Source organism: Chelonia mydas, chromosome 9 (assembly GCF_015237465.2).
Source record: "Chelonia mydas isolate rCheMyd1 chromosome 9, rCheMyd1.pri.v2, whole genome shotgun sequence".
NCBI lineage: Eukaryota > Metazoa > Chordata > Testudines > Cheloniidae > Chelonia > Chelonia mydas.
Genome location: NC_057855.1, coordinates 35,750,637 through 35,771,474, shown reverse-complemented (window position 1 = coordinate 35,771,474; position 20,838 = coordinate 35,750,637). Strand labels below are relative to the sequence as shown.

Here is a 20,838-nt window from a genome sequence, read left to right as displayed (position 1 = left end):
GTTCTGTGATTTCTTGAGATCACAGGAGACATAATAACATTTGCTTATTACTAGGAGAAGCATTGGTTTAAACAGCTGACTAATGTTTACACAACAGCCCTTAGGGGAAGAGGAACTGAGCTGAGTTCTGTTAGTTTAGAATACAGAAAAAACTATTTACACCACAAAGTATTAAACACAATTAATAAATAATGGGGGACTGATGATTTTAGAATGGACATTGATCACAAAAAAGAAAAATTCTTTTTTTGTATTCTGCTAATGAATACAATAGACTATTTTGCTAAATAGAAGACATTTAAAACTAAGGGCATCAAATACAGGCACATCCATTCATACATAGGTTCCAAAATAAAAATGGCCTTATTTTCAAAAGTACGGGGAACCTGCATCCACTGGTGAATTCAGTGAAAACTGACAGCATGTCTGAAAATCAGGTCCCTTTTATTTAGGTGCCTAAATATGGATGCCTAACTTTAAGTACACAGTTTTGAAAATTTTGTCCTCTGCACAATTTATTTTCTGCATACAGGCCTAGAATCTGTATGAGTTTTGACTTGCACAGTTAGCGCATGATCAGTCCTTCAGAAGGAGAGGAGAGAGGGTTACCCGCAACCTTCCTCCATGGTTTCCAACCCCATGCCCTACCACAGAATGAGAAGGAGGCTTGTTTCCTGAAAATCACAAGTCTCCTGAGAGCCACAACACTCAGGAGAGCTGCCAAAAGCCACCCAAGTGGAGTGCTTGTACCTCAGCACTCCTACCCTGACTCCCCACAGCTTCCATTTCAACATGACCCTGAAAGAGATCTTTCTTTAGTAGACTTTAAGGCCAGAAGGTACCAGTATGACAATCTAGTTTCCTACATACCACAGGCCAGGAAGATTTACCTGTATCAGCCCCATAACTACTGGCTGAGCTAGAGTGTGTCATTTAGAAAGACAACCAATCTTGTCTTGTGCAATCTTTAAGGACTTCAACTGACTGAGAATCTACCACATCCAAGTAGTTCCAATGGTAAATTACCCTGACTGTGAAAAATATTGGCCTTTTAGCTGTGCTACCCAGACCGCTCTGATACCCTAACCCTCTTTTCGCAGGGGAGGGGAGAGTTGGCTGCACGGCGTATGATGGGGTCATCAGAATTGTGGGCAAGGGAGCAGGATGCCACAGATGGTGGCTCCACTCCCCTCCATCACCTTCTGTCCTGCTCTCCCAAAGAGTGGAGTCCCATCTCCTCCAAATACATACAGGCAAAGGGTGGGCTTTGCCCTTACCTTTTCCCACCAAGAGTAACCTGCCCAAGAAGAGGCCCTTCTACTCGTGGACATGTAAGGTAGAAAATCAGGACCCAAGGCACTAACAGTTTCAGCAATAAATTGAGCATTTATGTGTACTTTCCGCTCAACTAAAAATGTCTCTGATCTGTTGGTAATTATTTGATTATATTACAAATATTTTTAGACTTTCAAAAGAGCTCAGCTCCCTTTCAGTGGCCAAATTTTTGCTACCCAACATGCTGCAAAACTGGTTCTAAGTGCTGCAATGGGAACTGCTGGCTGAAAATCTGACCCCAACTGTTGAGCACTTGAAAATCTTACCATGGGTTACTTTAAAAATCTGGCTCCACATGCACAAGAAAATATATTGTTGGTCAGCAAATGTAAATAAATAAACATACACTTTCAAAAGCAGAGTGCAAGTTAGAAGGGCCATTGAAAAGTAACAATATTTTATTTATCTCTTAACATATGTCTTTGCCATCCTTACAAATATTTTTTATAGCCAAAAGGGCTAAATGCTGCTTTGGGAGGATGCAGACTGTAGCAGTCGTTTGAAACAGCTGCAGCATGCCTCATTTGTGGTAGTTTTAAAATTTTGTTCCACCATGCTGGTTCTCCTGTAAACGTGCAGCAAAACAATGGCCTCTTCATGCTTTAATTCAAAGGCACCTTGCCAGTTCCAGCTGTGAAATGAGATCAGTGCTTATTCTGGAGGAGGGAAAAAGGAATGTTTCCTTTTCCTCATGTTTCATTTGTTCCAGCCACATGCCACGATACAGGCTTATGATGTTGGGCATTATTGGGTTTGAATCAGATGCGCATAGATAAACAATTTTATCTGAAAAGCACAGAGCAGTGTGAATAGAGCCTTTCTCAGCCTGCTCTTAGACAAAGCCTACAAACCACAGAGAATCAGAAATTCACTCCCTTCAGTCCTTCTCTCCTGGCTTGGCTGCTCTTAGGGTTGCTACCTCAGGCCATGCAGCCCATACCCTTGATCTTCTTTATCTAGAAAGCCACTCCCACTTCCTTGATGTTCAGATGAGGAGATAAGTCACCTGTCTTGAAGAGTCAACAAAACCTGCTTAACCTTTCCCCAACAGGATCAACACCTGGTAACACGGGAGTATGTCAGGTTTCAGAGTAGCAGCCGTGTTAGTCTGTATTTGCAAAAAGAAAAGGAGTACTTGTGGCACCTTAGAGACTAACCAATTTATTTGAGTATAAGCTTTTGTGAGCTACAGCTGAATGCATCCGATGAATGCATCCGATGAAGTGAGCTGTAGCTCATGAAAGCTTACACTCAAATAAACTGGTTAGTCTCTAAGGTGCCACAAGTACTCCCTTTCTTTATGGGAGTATGTGTTATAAACAAACACACTGATTTTCCCTTCAAGAGGGCATTACGGCTATTACTACAATGCACATTTTACTTCATTTTATTTCTGCAGTTTATTCAGATGACATAGGATAGAACCCAAATTCTGCTTAAAATGTACAATTGATTGATTATTTGGAGAAAAAAAGACCAGGAAAAAGAAACATACACCTAGCTTACAAAATGGACACAATAATAAATGACTATACTACATGTAAATGTGGAAGTAACCAGATGGGGGCCAAACATACCCACCCAATAAGTGGCACTGCAAAGGGGTCTTTAGGTGGATGTAAATGAGATTTAGACCATGTGTTTAGACCTATTTTGATCTGGATTTGGTTTAAGATATTAAAAGCTTAATAATTACCATTGCGACAGTATACCAGATGTCTGACAAGATGAGTTAGATCCTTTAAGTGTTCCATTATTCTGGGTGGCCTGAGCAAACTTAAAGGCAGCAGCTATTTTCCTGTTAAGAGAAAATAAACGTTAACTCTGTTATGGTACGTGCCCCTGATTAGGTCATGTCAGTGAAAAACACATATGTGCCTGGCAAAACATAACACAAAGCATGAATTGGTTAATACAGCAACTCTTCATTTTGCTACTGAACTTATGATAGACAGCAAAGTTCATTGTTGTTGCATGAAATGAAAACTGAAGCATCGTAACATGGTGAAACAGAAGTGCACGTTTCATGCTTGACAGCTGGAAAAATGATCTCATGCTCTTCAGCATAATGGGCAGAGAAAAATACTAGGGGCAGGGGAAACTCAGTTTCTAATGCTTTTGAAGCATTCAGCGATTCACGATAGTGCCATTCCCTCACAGTTCTATGGTGACAAACAGAAGGATCTGTTTGTCCTTCTCCGGCATTTGCACTCAAAAACAAGATTGGTACAAGTAGTGTAACTACTACAGCTTACAGAGTAGCAGCCGTGTTAGTCTGTATCCACAAAAAGAAAAGGAGGACATGTGGGACCTTAGAGACTAACAAATTTATTTGAGCATAAGCTTTCGTGAGCTACAGCTCACTTCATCGGACGTTAGTCTCTAAGGTGCCACAAGTACTCCTTTTCTTTTTACTACAGCTTAATGCACTATCACAAGTAATCCACCTGGTTGCCTAGGAAAATGGCTATATTAGTTGAGCTTCAAACATTCATGGGATTAAAAAAAAAAGTGTACATCAGCTACCGTAGCTGTAGGTCAGCTACCATATTTAAGAACGATGCCTTCAGAATGAAATTGATGTACATTGATGACTTTTATCTACGTGTTAATCCCCACTGTAGTACTTAAAATAACAATGCATTCTACATCGTATAAGTAAAAAATAAATTACCTTACTATATTTCGTTTTCCTAGATATCTGAAATTTTGCAGGCAAACCCTGAAAAGCACGAAGTACATTTTGTAATGATTCTGTTTAGTGACACCATACTATTTTTCAAAAATTCTGAGTCTCGATCTTTTTAAGAACCCCCCTGATAAATGCACCACTTTGTTAGCAAATGATCCAAGAACTCCCGGAATTCAGGAAACCGAAGGGGAGACTATCACTTCCACTCTATTGCCCATCTCTTCTCCCTGAGTTTGGGATTCCTGCGTGGTCAGGGGGAAAACCCTGTGGGGATGTCTGCAGGAGGACAGTTTCTCCACCAACCTTATGGAACTTGTGTGGCTAAGTAAATGGTGACCCAGTCAGTTCCATCTTACTCATCTTTCACAGCTGAGCTAGTTAGGGGGTTCTGTTCTAAGCAGGGAGCCTACAGGAGTTGTGCTCAGAAGGAGCCAGAGGAAATTGGGTCAGGACAAGGGCCCATGGAATGTGAATAGCTCTGGAATCCATAGATTTTTCACAAGATCCACTGGTTTGGGAAGGCAAAGACCTTCCTTTTCCCACGAGGAAGAGAAGGGGCAGTGAATCTCAACCCCAAACAGAATAATTCATACAAAGTTCTGTGAGAAAAACCCCAAAGAGTTTCCTATCCTTTCCCTGGAAATAACCAACATAAGGATATGGTCTTTAATCATTAGCATGCCTGAATTTTACCCCAGAGAGTAAAACATACTATTACTACAGCAGCTGCTAGAGAACATTATTATTTAAGAAACCAGCAAACAAACCAGAGAGTGAACTTACTCTAAAATGCTGAAAAAGTCCGTTATCTCTGTGAATGGAGCTCTCTGCCAATAGGAAATCAATGTATCTGGAACCAGACATCAAAATGTAGGAATTCAGCAATTATTGGAAATTGAGGGCCAGATCCATAGCCCACTGAAGACTGTAAGAAGTTTTCCCTTGACTTTACACTAAGTTAACACTGCATGCTTCTTTTGGCTGCATGTAGAGCATGTGCTCGAGAAGCCCCCCAGCACAGGTTTAATAGCAATGTAGACAGTGAGGCACAGCTTAGGCGAGTAGAATACACCTGCAGGTGTGGATCTGTACCTGAGTACATACCCTACATGGCTTTCTACTCATCCAAACTGTGCCTTCCCTCTACACTGCAATTTTTAATCTTGTAGTGTCCCACTACGCAGGAAAAGACTCCAGCAGCAAGGAAAGGCTCTGGCAGAGGCGAGGAACCGGGGAAAGGCTCCTGCCACAGGGAAGAACTATGGCAGCTCCCTGCTGCTGAAGCCTTTCCCCGCTGAAGGGGAAGACTCCAGCAGTGGCAAAAAGCTCTGGCAGCAGGGAGGTAGCAGGGTGTGAGCCCTTCCCTGTTGACTCCCTCCTGCCAGAGCCTTTCACCGATACACATAGCTGTGCACCACAGTGTGGACACAGCCGGCTTGTCACTGCAGCGTATCCCACATGCCGCTGAAAGCAGTGTGTAGCATAGACATAACGTTAGTGAGGCCCTAAGGATTTTATAATATTACAAGTAAAAAAGTGCATTTTGGGGATTTTTTTTTTACCTTCTGAAATTGTTTTCATAATGTGAAGGAAACACATAAGAAGGCTTCTAGTTTCAGCCTGATCTAACTTGTCGAAGCGAAGAGTTGATCCAATCAAAGACAAAGGTCTCACAATCTGCAGAATTGGAAACACACTGGCTTACTGAGTATCAAGACAGACTTTTTAACTCTAAGAATTGTTTTCAAGTGTTTATGCATGTACCTTTTCACAGGTGTCAGTTCTCTCACTGTTTTTTTCACTGGTACTTGGGTTAGACTCAAGACTTGCTAAGGAAGCTCTGGAGTCAGCATGGTTTGCTGCAGAGATAGCTACTGATGAAAAGGCTGTAATCAAAAGTCACGGCAAACATGCTAAAATAATGTGTATGGGTACAAAAACGAACAGTAATAAAGGAAAACCAAAAATATGTTGTATATAGGATGGACAGCTTTGAACTGTCAACCCCTGTCATGAAGCTACTGGTGACTACATTTGGTACTGAAAACATGCAACAAGTTGAACTAAAATGGTACACTTTTGCTGTTATTCATGGCACTAAAAAAAACCCATTACTTTTTATGAAGGCCTGATCCAAAGCTCACTGAAGTCAGTAGAAAGACTCTCACTGACTTCAGTGGGCTTAGAAATGGGCCTTAGATGAAGTAAACAAAGTAAGTTGTGTTTCTTCCCCTCCATTATATTTTGAAAATATAAAAATGCTTGCCTTATTAAAAATTCACACCTGCAATACAGCATGTAATGACTTCTTCAGAGCATGACTTTTTGATGTACCTAGCATACATTGTGAAGAAAGTAGCAACTCCCCATTCCATGAGGTTTTAGAATTACAGGAGAATCTCTGTAAATATTTTTAAAGCATGAGGCAATTGCAAGAATACATTAGGGATTAATAAAACACTAAAGGCAAGGTTGGCATCATCACGAGAGGCAGTACAATAAGAAAACCAAGAAAAGTAGGGTAGCTTCAGAAGAAAAATAAAATGGATCCAAAAATATGGGAAAGGAGGAGAAACACAGGATCGCTTGTTTCACTGTATATCACATAAACGGGCTAATGATGATATTCTCGATGCAAGATACTTTTCAGCAGAAAGCACAATGGGGTGAAATAACACGCACAGAGATTTTTGTGTGTCAGCATTTCTTTAGTACCTGCTATAGAGTTCAGGACATCTTTGGAAAAAGATGTATCCACAGAGTTTGCATATTTCATTGCTGTTTGACTCTGAAATCCTCCCGCAGTGCTCAAGTCATCCCTAGATCCCTGCATTTCAAAAGTGGGCAGAAACAAGAACTCAGCTATATAATATCACTTTTTACGAACTCAAACTCAGACTGTTCATTAATTTTATAGTTACAGTACATCTGATCAGATCACTTAGACACTGAGCTTAAAAACCTACTTTCAGCTGATTACACAAGGCAGCCAGAAGAGATCAAGGCTTACCATAATACATTGAGTAACGATGTGCAATATGAAACCTGCTCATAAGCAGAGTTGCATATGACAGATCAAGTCTAAGAGTGTGTATGCTTCTTAAACCACTTGCCTAAGTGTCAGAAAAAGGGGCATTTTAATACTACTAGCAATTATCAAGTGAAACAGGTTCATTTGCTGGAAGCTGAGGAGGGCCATAGCTTCTGCAGACACTTGCTTCTATTTTTTGGAGATTGAATATGGTCATATAAATAACACATCTAATCTCCTTACGGGCAGAGGCAGACTACAAGTGCATTCTTCTAAACAATACACCTACCAGGTGATTTATAGAGTAGTGCTGAGCTAGATTCTGATCTGTGCTACAGATCAGGTGTAAATTCTAAGAAATTAACTCCAGATTTCTACCTGAGCAACTGAGATCACTATCTGGTCCATTGTGATTAACCTGAGATGAGGCAACACCATTTCTCAGCCACTGATATTTGGTCAGCGAATGCTGAATAGAGATCAACCAAGATTAAAAAAAGCAGCTCTCAGACTTCTCTCTCAGTGCTTCATATCACATCTTTTTAGTATGTTTCCCACAGAACAGATCTTGAACTGCTAATGGACAGCCAAGACCCTGATCCTGCTCACATTTATGCATGTGTTTAAACTTATGCAAGTTAGTGTTCCCACTGGCATCAAAGGAATACTCCTCTGCATAATGTTAAGCACATGCACAGGCTCATGTAGGCTCAGGACTCATGGCTGTACTGAAGTGGTACAGACTTCCTGCCAGGTCTTCTGCTTCTCAGGAGCCAGAGCAGCATCACCACTAGAGGCATGCAAAACCAACACTGCTTTTTATGAACCTGAACTCATGGGTGTTGTTTGGAAAGCTGCCACTAAGGCCAACTCAACATGAAATATCCTGCAAATATCTCTCCCTTCCCCACCCTCATCTCACTCTTCATTCCCATAGTTCTCAAGATGTGTCCGCTCCCTTCTTGATTGTGTTTCTGGAACTCTAGTCTGAAAATCTTCAGTTCCATTGATAACTGTGGGTGGCCTCTCCTTTTGTTAATGCTAGAGGAAGTAAGGGATATCAACAACTGCAATGATTCATATTAAAGTTCTGAAAAATTGCATTAAGTTACCTGATTGGATGTATTTATATTGAAAAGAAAAATATCCTTCATGTAAATCCTTGGGAGATTGTCCAAAAGCATGCCATAGAGAGGCATGTACAGATTTGCTATTTGTGCCTGTTTATCCTAAGAAAGAGAAAAAAATTCAAAGAAACAAATCATTGTAAACTGGGGAGCGAGTAGTCTTCAAATGTATTTCACTGCATGAAAATATCAGTGGAAAGAATAAATAACACACTTACCTGATCTGCATATCGATCATCAAATGAATGTTTTGCCATTAGGTTTTTAAGCACAGCCAAGGCTAAGTGCCTAATATCCTGGTCCTCTTGCAGTGCATAGCCAACCTCCCGAAGCAGCAACCCAATTAAGAAATGTTTATGGCAAAATTCATTGGTCAGGGTGTATTCTGGAATATCTGGATCAGAACAGACAAGGATCTCATTTTATTTTTAAATGAACTATGTTAACATACATTCCAGAAATAAAGATTCTGACAAACATTCTCCAGGCAGGCTTATTAAATTGTTTCACGTCGGAGTGACCCATCTAACCACACACCTGGCACATACAGGATTTCATAGAAGGCCAAATACAGTTTAGCTCATGTGTGAGTTTCAGAACAAATTAACAAACATCAATAACAAATATTTCTTAAGATCATGCAAGTTTGTATAATTTATAAATGAATGATGATTTACACATATTGTTCTTCCCATCTGAGGTTCAATCAAACATGGAATAAGCCTTCAAACACATAGCATCAAGTATTATCCCCATTTTATAGCTGAAGAAACTGAAATACAGAGATGGAAACATCCTATTGTGAGATTATTTAAATGACTCTCCCAAGGTAACACCACAGATCAGTGATAGAGCTGGGAATAAAACTCCTCTTGCCTAATTTTATCTATTCACTGCTAACACTCCACGTGTAGCACTGTAAGAAATTAGGCTCTTACCTGATGCGTGATATTCCTGTGTTGATTCTGAAGATGTCACAGAGTCTTGATTTATCATGAATAAAAAAGAAGAGAAAAAGCAGGAATCATGCATTTTTACTAAATCAAATTTATGACATTATGATGATGTGTGAAAAGTATATTTGATTTTCTTTCTCTCTTTTGATGCTTAATCCAAAGCCCATCAGATTCAACTGAAAGGTTACTATTGTGCTTTAGAGTAAGACCTTGGATAATTGTCTATTTTGTTTATAATGGATGCATGATAAACATAGGGTTTTTTTTAAATTCAGTTTGGAATAGTAGAATAGGTAACTATGAGATACATTTCAGTTTTTTTTTAACAAGAGTCCTCTCTATACGCAGGTGAGATTTTCACACTTCACATTTGCCAAGTTACCCCAGCCAATAGCTTTGGATAACAAAGTCTTGCAGAATAATGTAGAAACCAGAAATCACGGTGTTTGATCCACAAGATATACATTGGCAAAAGTGACTTTGGCTGGGTGCAATTCAACAAAATGTGACTGAAATATCACTCCTCTCCTAGTAAAATATTAATGCAGTAATAATGAATAATTAACACTTTACCCTCCTGTAAAGCCTGCTATGTTAAAGTCTCCCAACAGTTTACCAACAGAAATGCATTTAGCTTCACCACAGCTCTGTGAGGGAAGTACTACATTATCCTTTTGCTGATGAGGAAATTAACACAGAGAGAGGAAAATACTCATGGAGGTACCAAGTAGCTCCTGCCTTCCATGGGAGTTACACTCATGCTCAGCACCCTGCAGGATCAAACCCTAAGTGACTTGCCCCAGGTCAAACAGGATGACTGGGAATAGAGCCTCGGGTGAAATCCAGGTTTCATTAAAGTCAACAGCAAAACTGCTCAATCATGCCCTTTAACCACAAAACCAAGACTAAAGAATTTGTTCCAGATGTAAAGGGGGGTGGGAAGATGCTCCTCTCTTACTCTGTTTTGCAGAAATGGCTAAGGATGCATAAAAGACATGGAGATTAGACAGTGCATCATAAGGCCTCTTCTGCCTTAAAAGGCACTTTATTTGTGACCTGAAGGTGACTCACAGTTGTCAGTATACATGTCTATAAGAGAGTTCAGTAAAGGGGAGGGGGGGGAAGAGTAGTACTGGCCACAACTAGGAGGCCACACTTGGAACACCATATACACTGAGTTTAGCTTTGGAGAGCAAGTATCCTCAGCCTATTGGCAGTGAAACCTACATTTCAGAACTACAGGTTGTTGGGGATCTACTCCTCCCCAAGGATAATCAGCTCATAGATACTAGGGACACAATGGCTTGAATGTACATTCACCAGATGAACAGGAGCAGAAGAGCCTTCCAACTCCCCGAGTTACTGCTTATGGAACCTCACTAACCCCCAGCTGAAGAAGATACAACTTCCATCCTCCTTCACAGCTTTAACTTCCTTCTTTTCCATTGCACCTGCTCTCAAACCTCCTCCCAGTTTCAGATGTCTCGTCTTGCGGTTCCCATCTCTCAACAGATTTTCAGTTTTAGTACTTCTCTCTCTGCAAGCACCCTAGGTCACTAAACCAAAATTTCCATTAAATGACCCACTTTATAACTGGATTTGCAGGCATATTTGGGATGAACAGAAATAAAGAAAGACCTGGAGAAGAGCTCTGTGTAGCCCGAAAGCTTGTCTCTTGTCACCAACAGCAGTTGGTCCTATAAAAGATATCACCTCACCCACCTTGTCTCAGAAATAAACAGACGTTCACACTGGGAGATCTATATTACCCCTTGTTAACATCACATCTATATCCTATTCTCTACTTTCATATCTAATGTCTAGATGTTATTCTTGGAGAGTCTATAGTACTACCCATACTAATTGGCCTGAAAAATATATGACAATTAATACATTTCACAAGCCATTATGTAAGGTGAGTTATTACCTGGAATGTTTGCAGATCGTATGGGCAGGCACAGAGGAATAAAGTGTTCATGGTGACAAACTTCTTGAAGAAAGTCAAATTTGTACTGATGTAAAATCTGAAACACCACAATATTAAATAATTGGTATGGACTTTAATGACAACAGGAAACAAGGTTAAAAATTACATTAATATTTCTCTCTACCTCAAAATCATTCACATCAGCCACTGAAAACTAATGGTCTGTTATGTAACGCTATAGTACAGAATAAGATAAAAAACTTGGTTCCCCCTCCCCCAAATGTTATTAAAGGCATTTGTCATAACCATGCTTGCTTTTTTTTATGGATTCCTGAAATTTAATTTCACACTGATTCTGTATGACTTTAACTAAATGACACATTTAAAGCAGCTGTCACTTTAAGACCCCACACTGGCTCCCTTGGATGGCATATGCTGTTACTTAAACTCTTAGTAGGTATGATGTATCACCTCCACTTCACATAATTCAGGGCTGTAGCAATCATTTCAATAGTCTGTATCATTCACTGACCCAGCACTCTGTGCTCACTAAAAAACAACAACATTACAATGATTTTGTGTGTTTCCTTTCCTCCTCACTCTTTTTATGAACTGAGTACCATGCTTCGGTAGTATCAGGCCTGACCCAAAGGTCAGCTGAAGTCAGTGGTAAGTCTTTTCATTGATTTCATTGGGCTTTGGATCTAGCCCATACTGCTTTTGATAATACACATCATCAACTCCAGTCATTACTTCCAATTGGTAATGGGAGGGCTGCTCATTAAAGTGTTTTAATGAGCATTGAAAGTATAACAAAGTTTATACAAAGGGAACTATACAAACTATAACAAAGAGAAAAACTAATTCCCATGTTGCTGTGTGTGTGCATGTATCAGAGCATTTTAATAAGAATGAATACTGTTTAGCAACAATATTTTGCCTTTCTATAGCACTTTCCTATCCAAAAGCTCCAAGTGCTTTGCAACTGTTAATGAATTAAGCTTTGCAACTCCCATGTGAAATAACTATTCCCATTTTATAGATGGGAAACTGTCTTGCCCAAGGTCCTACAAGGAGTATTTAGATTCATTTCCTCTTCCCAGAACAGTGTTCTAACTCATAAGAAACTGCTTCCCAGGATGCAGTAGGACCAATTCATCAGAGCAACAATAAGCAGATACCACATCAAACGTCCCAGTATCTGCATGTATCTGTAAAGGCCCAAATCTTGCCCCTTTTTAAAGGGTGGAAAGGATCCATGTCACAAGTGCAGTCTTTTAATTTCTGCTGGGCAGTAGAGCTAGGATGCCACAAGCACAGAAAAGGGTCTAGACCAAAAAACCTGGAAACCTTTTGTGGCTTATCTGAACTTTTCAGGACCTGTTGAGTCGAGCTGGTAAGGAACCTTCCATTGGAATGATCGTATCTCCATGATGCACCATGGTCATGGTCAATCAGCCACAGAACTGGGCTGATAAAACAGAATGGGGGCATGAGGCACCTGAACTAAAACTCCAGTGATGCACCACGGCAGCTCAGAGGAACACAAATAAACGTTAAAATGCAACATTACAATATTTCTGAATCCAATTTTTTTTTAATATTTTGGCCCCAATTCAGGATAAAACAAACGTCAAAATATTGAAATTTTCAATGGATCAGTTCAAAGGGAACGGTTTAGATGAAACCGTTGAGTTTCATCTAAACCTAGAACAAATTTACTTGGTACAATGTTATGTACTGACAAAACCACATGTATTATTTCTTCAAATGGCTACATGTACAGTTCAACTTTCTAGAAGACTGGGATCAGCAAATTTTTCTGTAAGTAAACAAGCAGTTAAAAACCAAAGTACGCAAGCCAATGAAAGCTTAACTTTGCTTCAAAACTGAATGACTGGCTCTTGTTTTGCTCTTTAGTTACAAAGCAAGACAAGCCAAGACACTGAGGATATTTTGGTATTTCCTCAAAGTCATAAGAATCTTTATAACTCATTTTATGCATATTCTTTTTCATTGGCGTCAAGTCTGTTACATTGGCACATCTGTCTTGGCTCCTCATTGACTCTACTTTCTACTGGCAGACTATTTGGAAAGGAAGCTATGCTGTAGATATCATACATACATTTATCTTTGAGGATGTGCTAATTTCTGCTATACAGACTGACCAATCTCCGATAATGAACTGCTCTGTTAGCCATTAACTGGAGGTTTTAATTGAACATCTGTTTTTGCTGCTGAAGGCAGTTAGGACTGAAAAATGTGGAAACAATTTGCAGCTTTTATAGAATTCTTTGCAGATTTATGATCTTCATGTATAACACAATAACTAAGGGCCTGATTCTGCAGCTGTTCCTCTGATTATGTGAGAGATCTGAGTACAGCTTGATGTACAGTTAAAAAAATTGTGAATAATTTCACAATCAAAGGCACCAAGTTTGGTTCTTTATAATTCATAGGGTCATCTTATTCATTTAGATCACTACTGAATATTTGTGAAAAAATTCATGAATCATAAAAATTTCACAAACTTTTGCCGGATACCAAGAGTGCACTGTTTATTATTTGCTACTATCCTGCATATGTTTCTCTGATCCAAACATGGAGCAGAAACAAAACCATCTCACTTATGCTTCTACTCATACCACATAAATAGTGAAGAGTTGACCAGACCAGTTTGTGATTGAATCACCCATACTTTGAAAATTATTGGTAAAGCTATTTCAGTGAGTGTTTACAAATACATTAGAGGAAAATGAGCATGCAGTTCACAAATGATTCATTAACCTAAAATAGGGCTAGTGTCCTGATCTTGGAAGGAGCTACACATGGGTTGACCTCTGTGCATCTACATATCCCCTCTGAAGTTCAATTGAGTTCTGCACAGACACAGGAGTCCAGCTATGTGAAGCTCCTTGCAGGGTCAGGACCTAAATTTGTAACACAATCTTTATAGTAAATAATTTGATCAACTCTACTTCTGAGCATGGAGTAACTACAGAATGGATCCTAAATTGTTTCATCCTGAAAATACTCTGCTATCAAGTCCACTTCAAGAAAATATAACTCATACCTTGTGGTCTCCTGGGCCGAACATGCTTACATAGTTGTTGACCATCTTAAATACAAATCCACGATCCATAAATGTAAAACAGCGCTAAGGAAACAAATAGAATGTTTATATTTGTATATCTACTACCAATAACACAGGGCCAGATTTACCAGCACAATCTGCCTGCGTTGTGCCTCTCCAATGATGTGTGGCATCTGTAAGTCTGGGTTAAATGATCGGTGACGCTTGCTTTATAGTTGCCTTGTGTCACCAAAGTAGTGCAAAGCATCCAGAGCATAGAGTGAATCAGGCTTGTCGGACTGTTTAAGAAAATAGTAGTGATAAATAAGTTAAATATTTCATTTTTAATGGGACTACAGGCTGAAATTACTACCATAGTGTACACATAATTAGGAGTGAGTTTATCTGAGGAAATGGCACTTCAAATACTGTAGCACTCAATAAGGGGAGGTAGCATGTGATGCAAGCTGACCTACTTTCAGAGTAGCAGCCGAGTTAGCTGTATCCGCAAAAAGAAAAGGAGTACTTGTGGCACCTTAGAGACTAACAAATTTATTTGAGCATAAGCTTTCGTGAGCTACAGCTCACTTCATCGGATGCATACAGTGGAAAATACAGTGGGGAGATTTTATATACACAGAGAACATGAAACAATGGGTGTTACCATACAGACTGTAACAAGAGTGATCAGGAAAGGTGAGCTATTACCAGCAGGAGAGCCAGGGGCTGAGGGGGGGGAACCTTTTGTAGTGATAATCAAGGTGGGCCATTTCCAGCAGTTGACAAGAACAGTGCGGGGGGGGGGGGGGCGAGGGAGGGAATAAACAAGGGGAAATAGTTTTACTTTGTGTAATGACACATCCACTCCCTGTCTTTATTCTATCTATTCTTTTATTTCTATCAAGCGTTCTTACAACTACAATACCCACCTGCTGAAGTGAAGAATCAGACTGACAGAGCCAGAAGAGTACCCAGAAGTTACCTACTACAGGATAGGCCCAACAAAGAAAATAACAGAACGCCACTAGCCATCACCTTCAGCCCCCAACTAAAACCTCTCCAGCGCATCATCAAGGATCTACAACCTATCCTGAAGGACGACCCATCACTCTCACAGATCTTAGGAGACAGGCCAGTCCTTGCTTACAGACAGCCTCCCAACCTGAAACAAATACTCACCAGCAACCACACACCACACAACAAAAACACTAACCCAGGAACCTATCCTTGCAACAAAGCCTGTTGCCAACTCTGTCCACATATCTATTCAGGGAACACCATCATAGGGCCTAATCACATCAGCCACACTATCAGAGGATCATTCACCTGAGCATCTACCAATGTGATATATGCCATCATGTGCCAGCAATGCCCCTCTGCTATGTACATTGGCCAAACCGAACAGTCTCTACGTAAAAGAATAAATGGACACAAATCAGACGTCAAGAATTATAACATTCAAAAACCAGTCGGAGAACACTTCCATCTCTTTGGTCACTCAATTACAGACCTAAAAATGGCTATTCTTCAACAAAAAAACTTCAAAAACAGACTCCAATGAGAAACTACTGAATTGGAATTAATTTGCAAACTGGATACAATTAACTTAGGCTTGAATAAAGACTGGGAGTGGATGTATCATTACACAAAGTAAAACTATTTCCCCTTGTTTATTCGCCGCCTCCCCCCCCCCACACTGTTCTTGTCAACTGCTGGAAATGGCCCACCTTGATTATCACCACAAAAGGTCCCCTCCCCCCCTCAGCCCCCGGCTCTCCTGCTGGTAATAGCTCACCTTTCCTGATCACTCTTGTTACAGTCTGTATGGTAACACCATTGTTTCATGTTCTCTGTGTATATAAAATCTCTCCACTGTATTTTCCACTGTATGCATCTGATAAAGTGAGCTGTAGCTCACGAAAGCTTATGCTCAAATAAATTTGTTAGTCTCTAAGGTGCGACAAGTACTCCTTTTCTTTAAGCTGATTTAAATATTTGCTTCAAAGCAATGATTCTTGAATCCAGCCAAACTCACTGACTATGAACTAGGCAGGGGTGAAAGTTAAGTTAGAGGGCTTACCGCTACGCCAGAGTCCTGAGCAGGGAGTGTGGCCTCAACTGGAAGGGCGTGGCCTTAACCGGAAGAGACAGGGCCTTAAATACCCAGGACCTTTAAATCTTGATTTAAAGGGCCAGGGCTTCAGCTGCAGTAGTGGCGGCTGGGAGCCCAGGGCCCTTTAAATCACCCCCGAGCTACCAGCTGCAGAGGCGGCTGGGAACCACAGGGCTCAGGGGCGATTTAAAGGGCCCAGGGCTCCAGCTGCCGCTACCGCAGTGGAGCCCCGGGCCCTTTAAATCACCGAGGAGCCCTGGGGGCTCCCGGCTGCCACTGCTACCCCGGGGCTCTGGGCTCTGCTGTGGTAGCGGCTGCCGGAGCCCCAGCGCCCTTTAAATCCCCACCTGAGCCCTGCTGCCCGAGCCCTGGGGTAGGGGTGGGGGGGTGGGCGGGCTCTGGCGGGGATTTAAACGGCCCTGGGGCTCCAGCCTCTGCTACCGCCCCGGCCCTTTAAATCCACTCCGAAGCCCTGCTGCCCCTACCCCAGGGCTTTGGCAGAGGGCTCAGGCGGCGATTTAAAAGGCTCCGGGGCAGTAGCGGCGGCTGGCGCTCCGGGGCCCTTTAAATCCCCGCCAGGGCCCCACTGCTGCTACCCCAGGGCTCGGGCAGCAGGGCTCAGGCGGGGATTTAAAGGCCCGGGACGGTAGCGGCGGCTGGAGCTGTGGGGCCCTTTAAATCCCCGCTGCAGCCCCACCGCTGCTACCCCAGGGCTTTAAATTGCCGTCTGGGAAAGCCGATCCCGGTAAGGCACACAGGCTCTTACCGGTACACCGTACCGGGGCGTACCAGCTTACTTTCACCTCTGGAACTAGGTTGTCACTCTGGGAGCAAATACTCATGTTATTACTCTACGTTATGATGAGAACAGCAGCTTGATGAGGCCAAATGGTTGGGAGTTTATTATAATGCTCAAGCCAACAAACAGTTAGTGATATTCTTCCCCAGAGTGGGACAGTCTTGCAGGGTCAGCAAGGACTGTAATCCTGGGGACCAGGTCCATCACCCAGATCACAGATGCTCTTGAACTGTACAAGAATAAAACCCCCCAGAGTGTACAGTACATGGCATTCAAATCTGGCTGCTACAAAATCTGGTCTGGAGATGTCAAGCCACCTCTTTAGTCTACATAATTTGTTATGGCAGACCAGAAAAAAGCAAAGACCAGATGATTCCAATTGTAGCATAACACTGCTTAACCGCTTGTTCAAATATAGAACATGTAAAAGTAACAGACAGAACTGCAATAGTAATACAAGCGTAATACTGACATGATACACTGGCAAGCAATGTCACCCTCTCAGTGATGTAATGCATTGGGTAAATAAAACTCATGCCAGCTAGGATAACACCAGATAAGGTTTCCACACAGCACCTGAAATGGAGACCATTTCAGAGGACTGCAGATCTATTATTTATTAATTAAAGAGTGCCGAGAGACACTATATCCTCTGTATTGCTGCTTTTCTTGATAACTTCACAGGAACAATTTATTTCCTGTCAATTTTTTCCAAGAGCTGTGTTTCAATCTGCCTCAGAGAGATTCACCCGTTAGTCTCAGTGTATGTTGTACAGGACACTCTATATGTCACTATGTCACAAGGTTTTTTTTGTTCCTGTCCCCAGCTGTCCAGTTATGTAATTGGCCACACTATGTCCTAAATGTTAATTCTTCCCCACCGCATAGTTAATCATGAGATCACAGCAGATATTGGAGAATGTCCAAATGATTGAGGGATACAGGAAAAAAAGGAATCTTATTGCTACTCCCATCCCATACGGGAGCGACAGGAGGAAAAAAAAGTAGGCATGAATTGGTCTATCAAGTGAATGAAAGAATGCTGCAAAACCCATCCTTGGGCAATCAGAGAAAAACTAGCACAAAGGCAGATAAACGACTTCAGATTGCTTTACTTATCCAACACATACATTAGAGTAGTTTTCAAAAGTGCTTAAATGAGTTAGGCATCTAACTCCCACTAAAAGTCAATGGGAACTGGGCACCTAACTTACTTAGGCACTTTTGTTAATCTCATGAGCGGGACAGATTTTTAAAGGTATTTACGTGCCTAAAGATGCAGACAGGTGTCAAGTAGGATTTTCAAAAGCAACTTGGCACAGAACTCCCACTGAATTCAGTGACTGACTTTCAATGAGATGTGAGTGCCTAAATTACTTCTGAAAATGGGACATAGGCACTGCTGACAATTTTATACTGTGCTCAGAACAGCTACTATTTAGGTTCCACAGACAAAACTGATGAGTGATTGTGATGGCAAAAGTCATTGCTGAATTGTGAAAAAATTATCATTCATGACTGGAACACATGCAACTTTTCCGGAGATACAATGTACATACAATTACATGCTTCAGCAGTTTACAGAATACTTGCAATATTTAAAAAGGTGTGTAGAAGCTGGCTACCTATGCTGTTATGATGGTCACATATTAGTCCACTACTTCAGTCCTATAGTTGATCAAGAAATTATAATAGCTTGATTTTGTAACAGTTGTTCCATTCATCTATACACTTCTCCTCTACTTAAATGTTACATCCATGAGCTGTACTATTTGCCAGTGTGGACCCTTTGTGATGAAGAGAGACCACATAGCTATAAGAGAGTGATCCTATTTGGTTCCGGGGGAAGTGCCACTGAGGAGGAGCCACTGGGGAGGAGCCACTGAGCCTAGGACGCAAATAAATATGGGGGACAACAAAGAAAAAAACAGGGACAGATGTGAAGGTCAAAGGGTCAAAACTAGGGAACCTGAAGGGGACACCGAGCAGAGAACACCAGACAGGGCTGACTGCTCCTCAATAAGGGAGTGGTGGAAGGTGGGTATATCAATCCTAGAATGGTCAAGGCCCTTTCTCTATGAAATGAAAAGAGGTTACCTCAGGTTAATTAGGGACACCTGAGTCCAATTAAGGGCTGCCAGGGATCTTTAAAAAACCCTCTTCTGGTAAAATAGTGGGAGGAGGGAAAAGAAATAAGCTGAAGCAGGGTTAGGGGCAACAGGGAGAAAAGGATTCTCCTAGGTAGAGAGCTATATCCTCCTGTAGGGGAATTATTAAGTTTTCTTCTGTCTGGGGAAGGGCTGGTGAGCAGAAGCCAGTGTAACAAGTCAGTGCTCTGGTGGGGGAAAAGAAATGTATGTGTTCTGGGGGGGGGGGGGTTGCTTAAGAGAATGACTTGGGCCTACCCTGAAGCCCACTTTGTAAATACTGTAAATAAACCACACTTAAGAATTAAAAACCTCCAGAGTAGGATTTATTTACTCCTGGGGAGAAACGTGGAGGCTGACATGATGAAAGAGGAGCCTTGCCACATCTTTTATCAGGACAAATATGTACAAGTGAGGCTTTTCTAGTAGATTTATATGCAGCCATTGGACTTCCACAGACGCAGTGGCACACCTAAGAGCACAGAAACAATCGTACTATAAATCAGTGCTGATTCTGCATCTTCAGCCATGATTCGCTTGGATTGCTCTTACTCCCTCAGACTGGAGGTTTAATATCCTTTACTCTGCATTAACTATGACTGAATAACTGCATGCGCTGTAATGACCGAACCTCTCACCTTAAGAAATTTGGCAATGCTGTGGTTTGCATTTTTTGTTTCTTCAGGAGCATCTTTGTGTTTCCAAACAACATGGTCGGACAAGATCATTATCAGTGTGTCTAGTTCAGTCTGGAATGATTCTGGAAGTCTCTGAGTTCGAGGAATCTAAGAAAAACTCAGATTATTACTTCAGAGTAAACAGAGTTAGAATACATTTACTTTACATGGTTAAATGTATTTGGGTAGAAATTAATCTTAAAATTTAGTTTATTACATAATAATGTATATTCTTACCTGTGTTCTGTTTGAATCAACCAAGTGCTGTGCCACTGATTTTAAGATAATTGCAAAGAAAAACCAGGAATGCTGTAAAAATATTATGGAGAAAGTCACCTGATAATATTAGTGTTGAAAAACAGATTATTTTGTCAGACAAGATGGGTGAGGTGAGGTAATACCTTTTATTAGACCAATAGAGGCCTTGTCTCTCTAATATCCTGGGGCCAACATAGCTATGATGACACTGCATAGATTATTTTGTGATATTTTTTACATCTAAGAATTCCTTTTTAGAGGAATGGTCTGGAGTTCTCAGCAGTGTGTATTGATAGAATCTACACCACAGAAAAATTAGAAAGCTTTACGTTTCACTATGACAGTATTTAAGTCACTTGAGTTGAAGCCACACAGCACCTTGTTGGGTCTGGCATTTGGCAATTGTGATTGTGCCTTTATTAAGAAGTAAGGAGTGAACAAATGATCATTTCCATTCATATTTACACCTCTGTCTTAATTCGTGCTTTGTTTGCAAATAGATATGGCAGAAATACATGACACATAATAATTACAGTAGGATAACTGGAACCCTTCATAGCAGTCTCAGTAGAGAGGTCAACGACTGAAAGGGCACAGAGAATATGTCCTAGCAGTCGTTTGCACAGACTGGTGGGCCAGTGATGGGAAGCTTGTCTCATGATATGATGGTACTACAAATGAACAGAGGACTTCAATCTCTAGT

At 41.1% G+C, this 20,838-nt stretch overlaps 1 protein-coding gene across 50 annotated transcripts in view; it reads right to left on the bottom strand.

Moving 5' to 3' along the window:
• DOCK10 (dedicator of cytokinesis 10) overlaps positions 1-20,838 on the bottom strand; it is a 247,285-nt gene that overhangs the window by 50,327 nt on the left and 176,120 nt on the right. For 29 of the 50 annotated variants that reach the window (XM_043523117.1, XM_043523120.1, XM_043523123.1 and 26 more), the window contains 13 exons: positions 20,115-20,186; positions 19,839-19,985; positions 14,142-14,225; positions 11,069-11,165; positions 9,124-9,168; positions 8,404-8,579; positions 8,171-8,287; positions 6,743-6,854; positions 5,792-5,913; positions 5,590-5,704; positions 4,811-4,877; positions 4,010-4,057; positions 3,032-3,133 (listed from right to left, as the gene is read on the bottom strand). In XM_043523117.1, coding sequence (XP_043379052.1) covers positions 3,032-3,133; positions 4,010-4,057; positions 4,811-4,877; positions 5,590-5,704; positions 5,792-5,913; positions 6,743-6,854; positions 8,171-8,287; positions 8,404-8,579; positions 9,124-9,168; positions 11,069-11,165; positions 14,142-14,225; positions 19,839-19,985; positions 20,115-20,186 — 1,304 coding nt within the window. The remainder of the gene's footprint in view (positions 1-3,031; positions 3,134-4,009; positions 4,058-4,810; positions 4,878-5,589; positions 5,705-5,791; positions 5,914-6,742; positions 6,855-8,170; positions 8,288-8,403; positions 8,580-9,123; positions 9,169-11,068; positions 11,166-14,141; positions 14,226-19,838; positions 19,986-20,114; positions 20,187-20,838) is intronic. The other 21 variants (XM_043523127.1, XM_043523139.1, XM_043523129.1 and 18 more) reach the window with 3 other exon arrangements.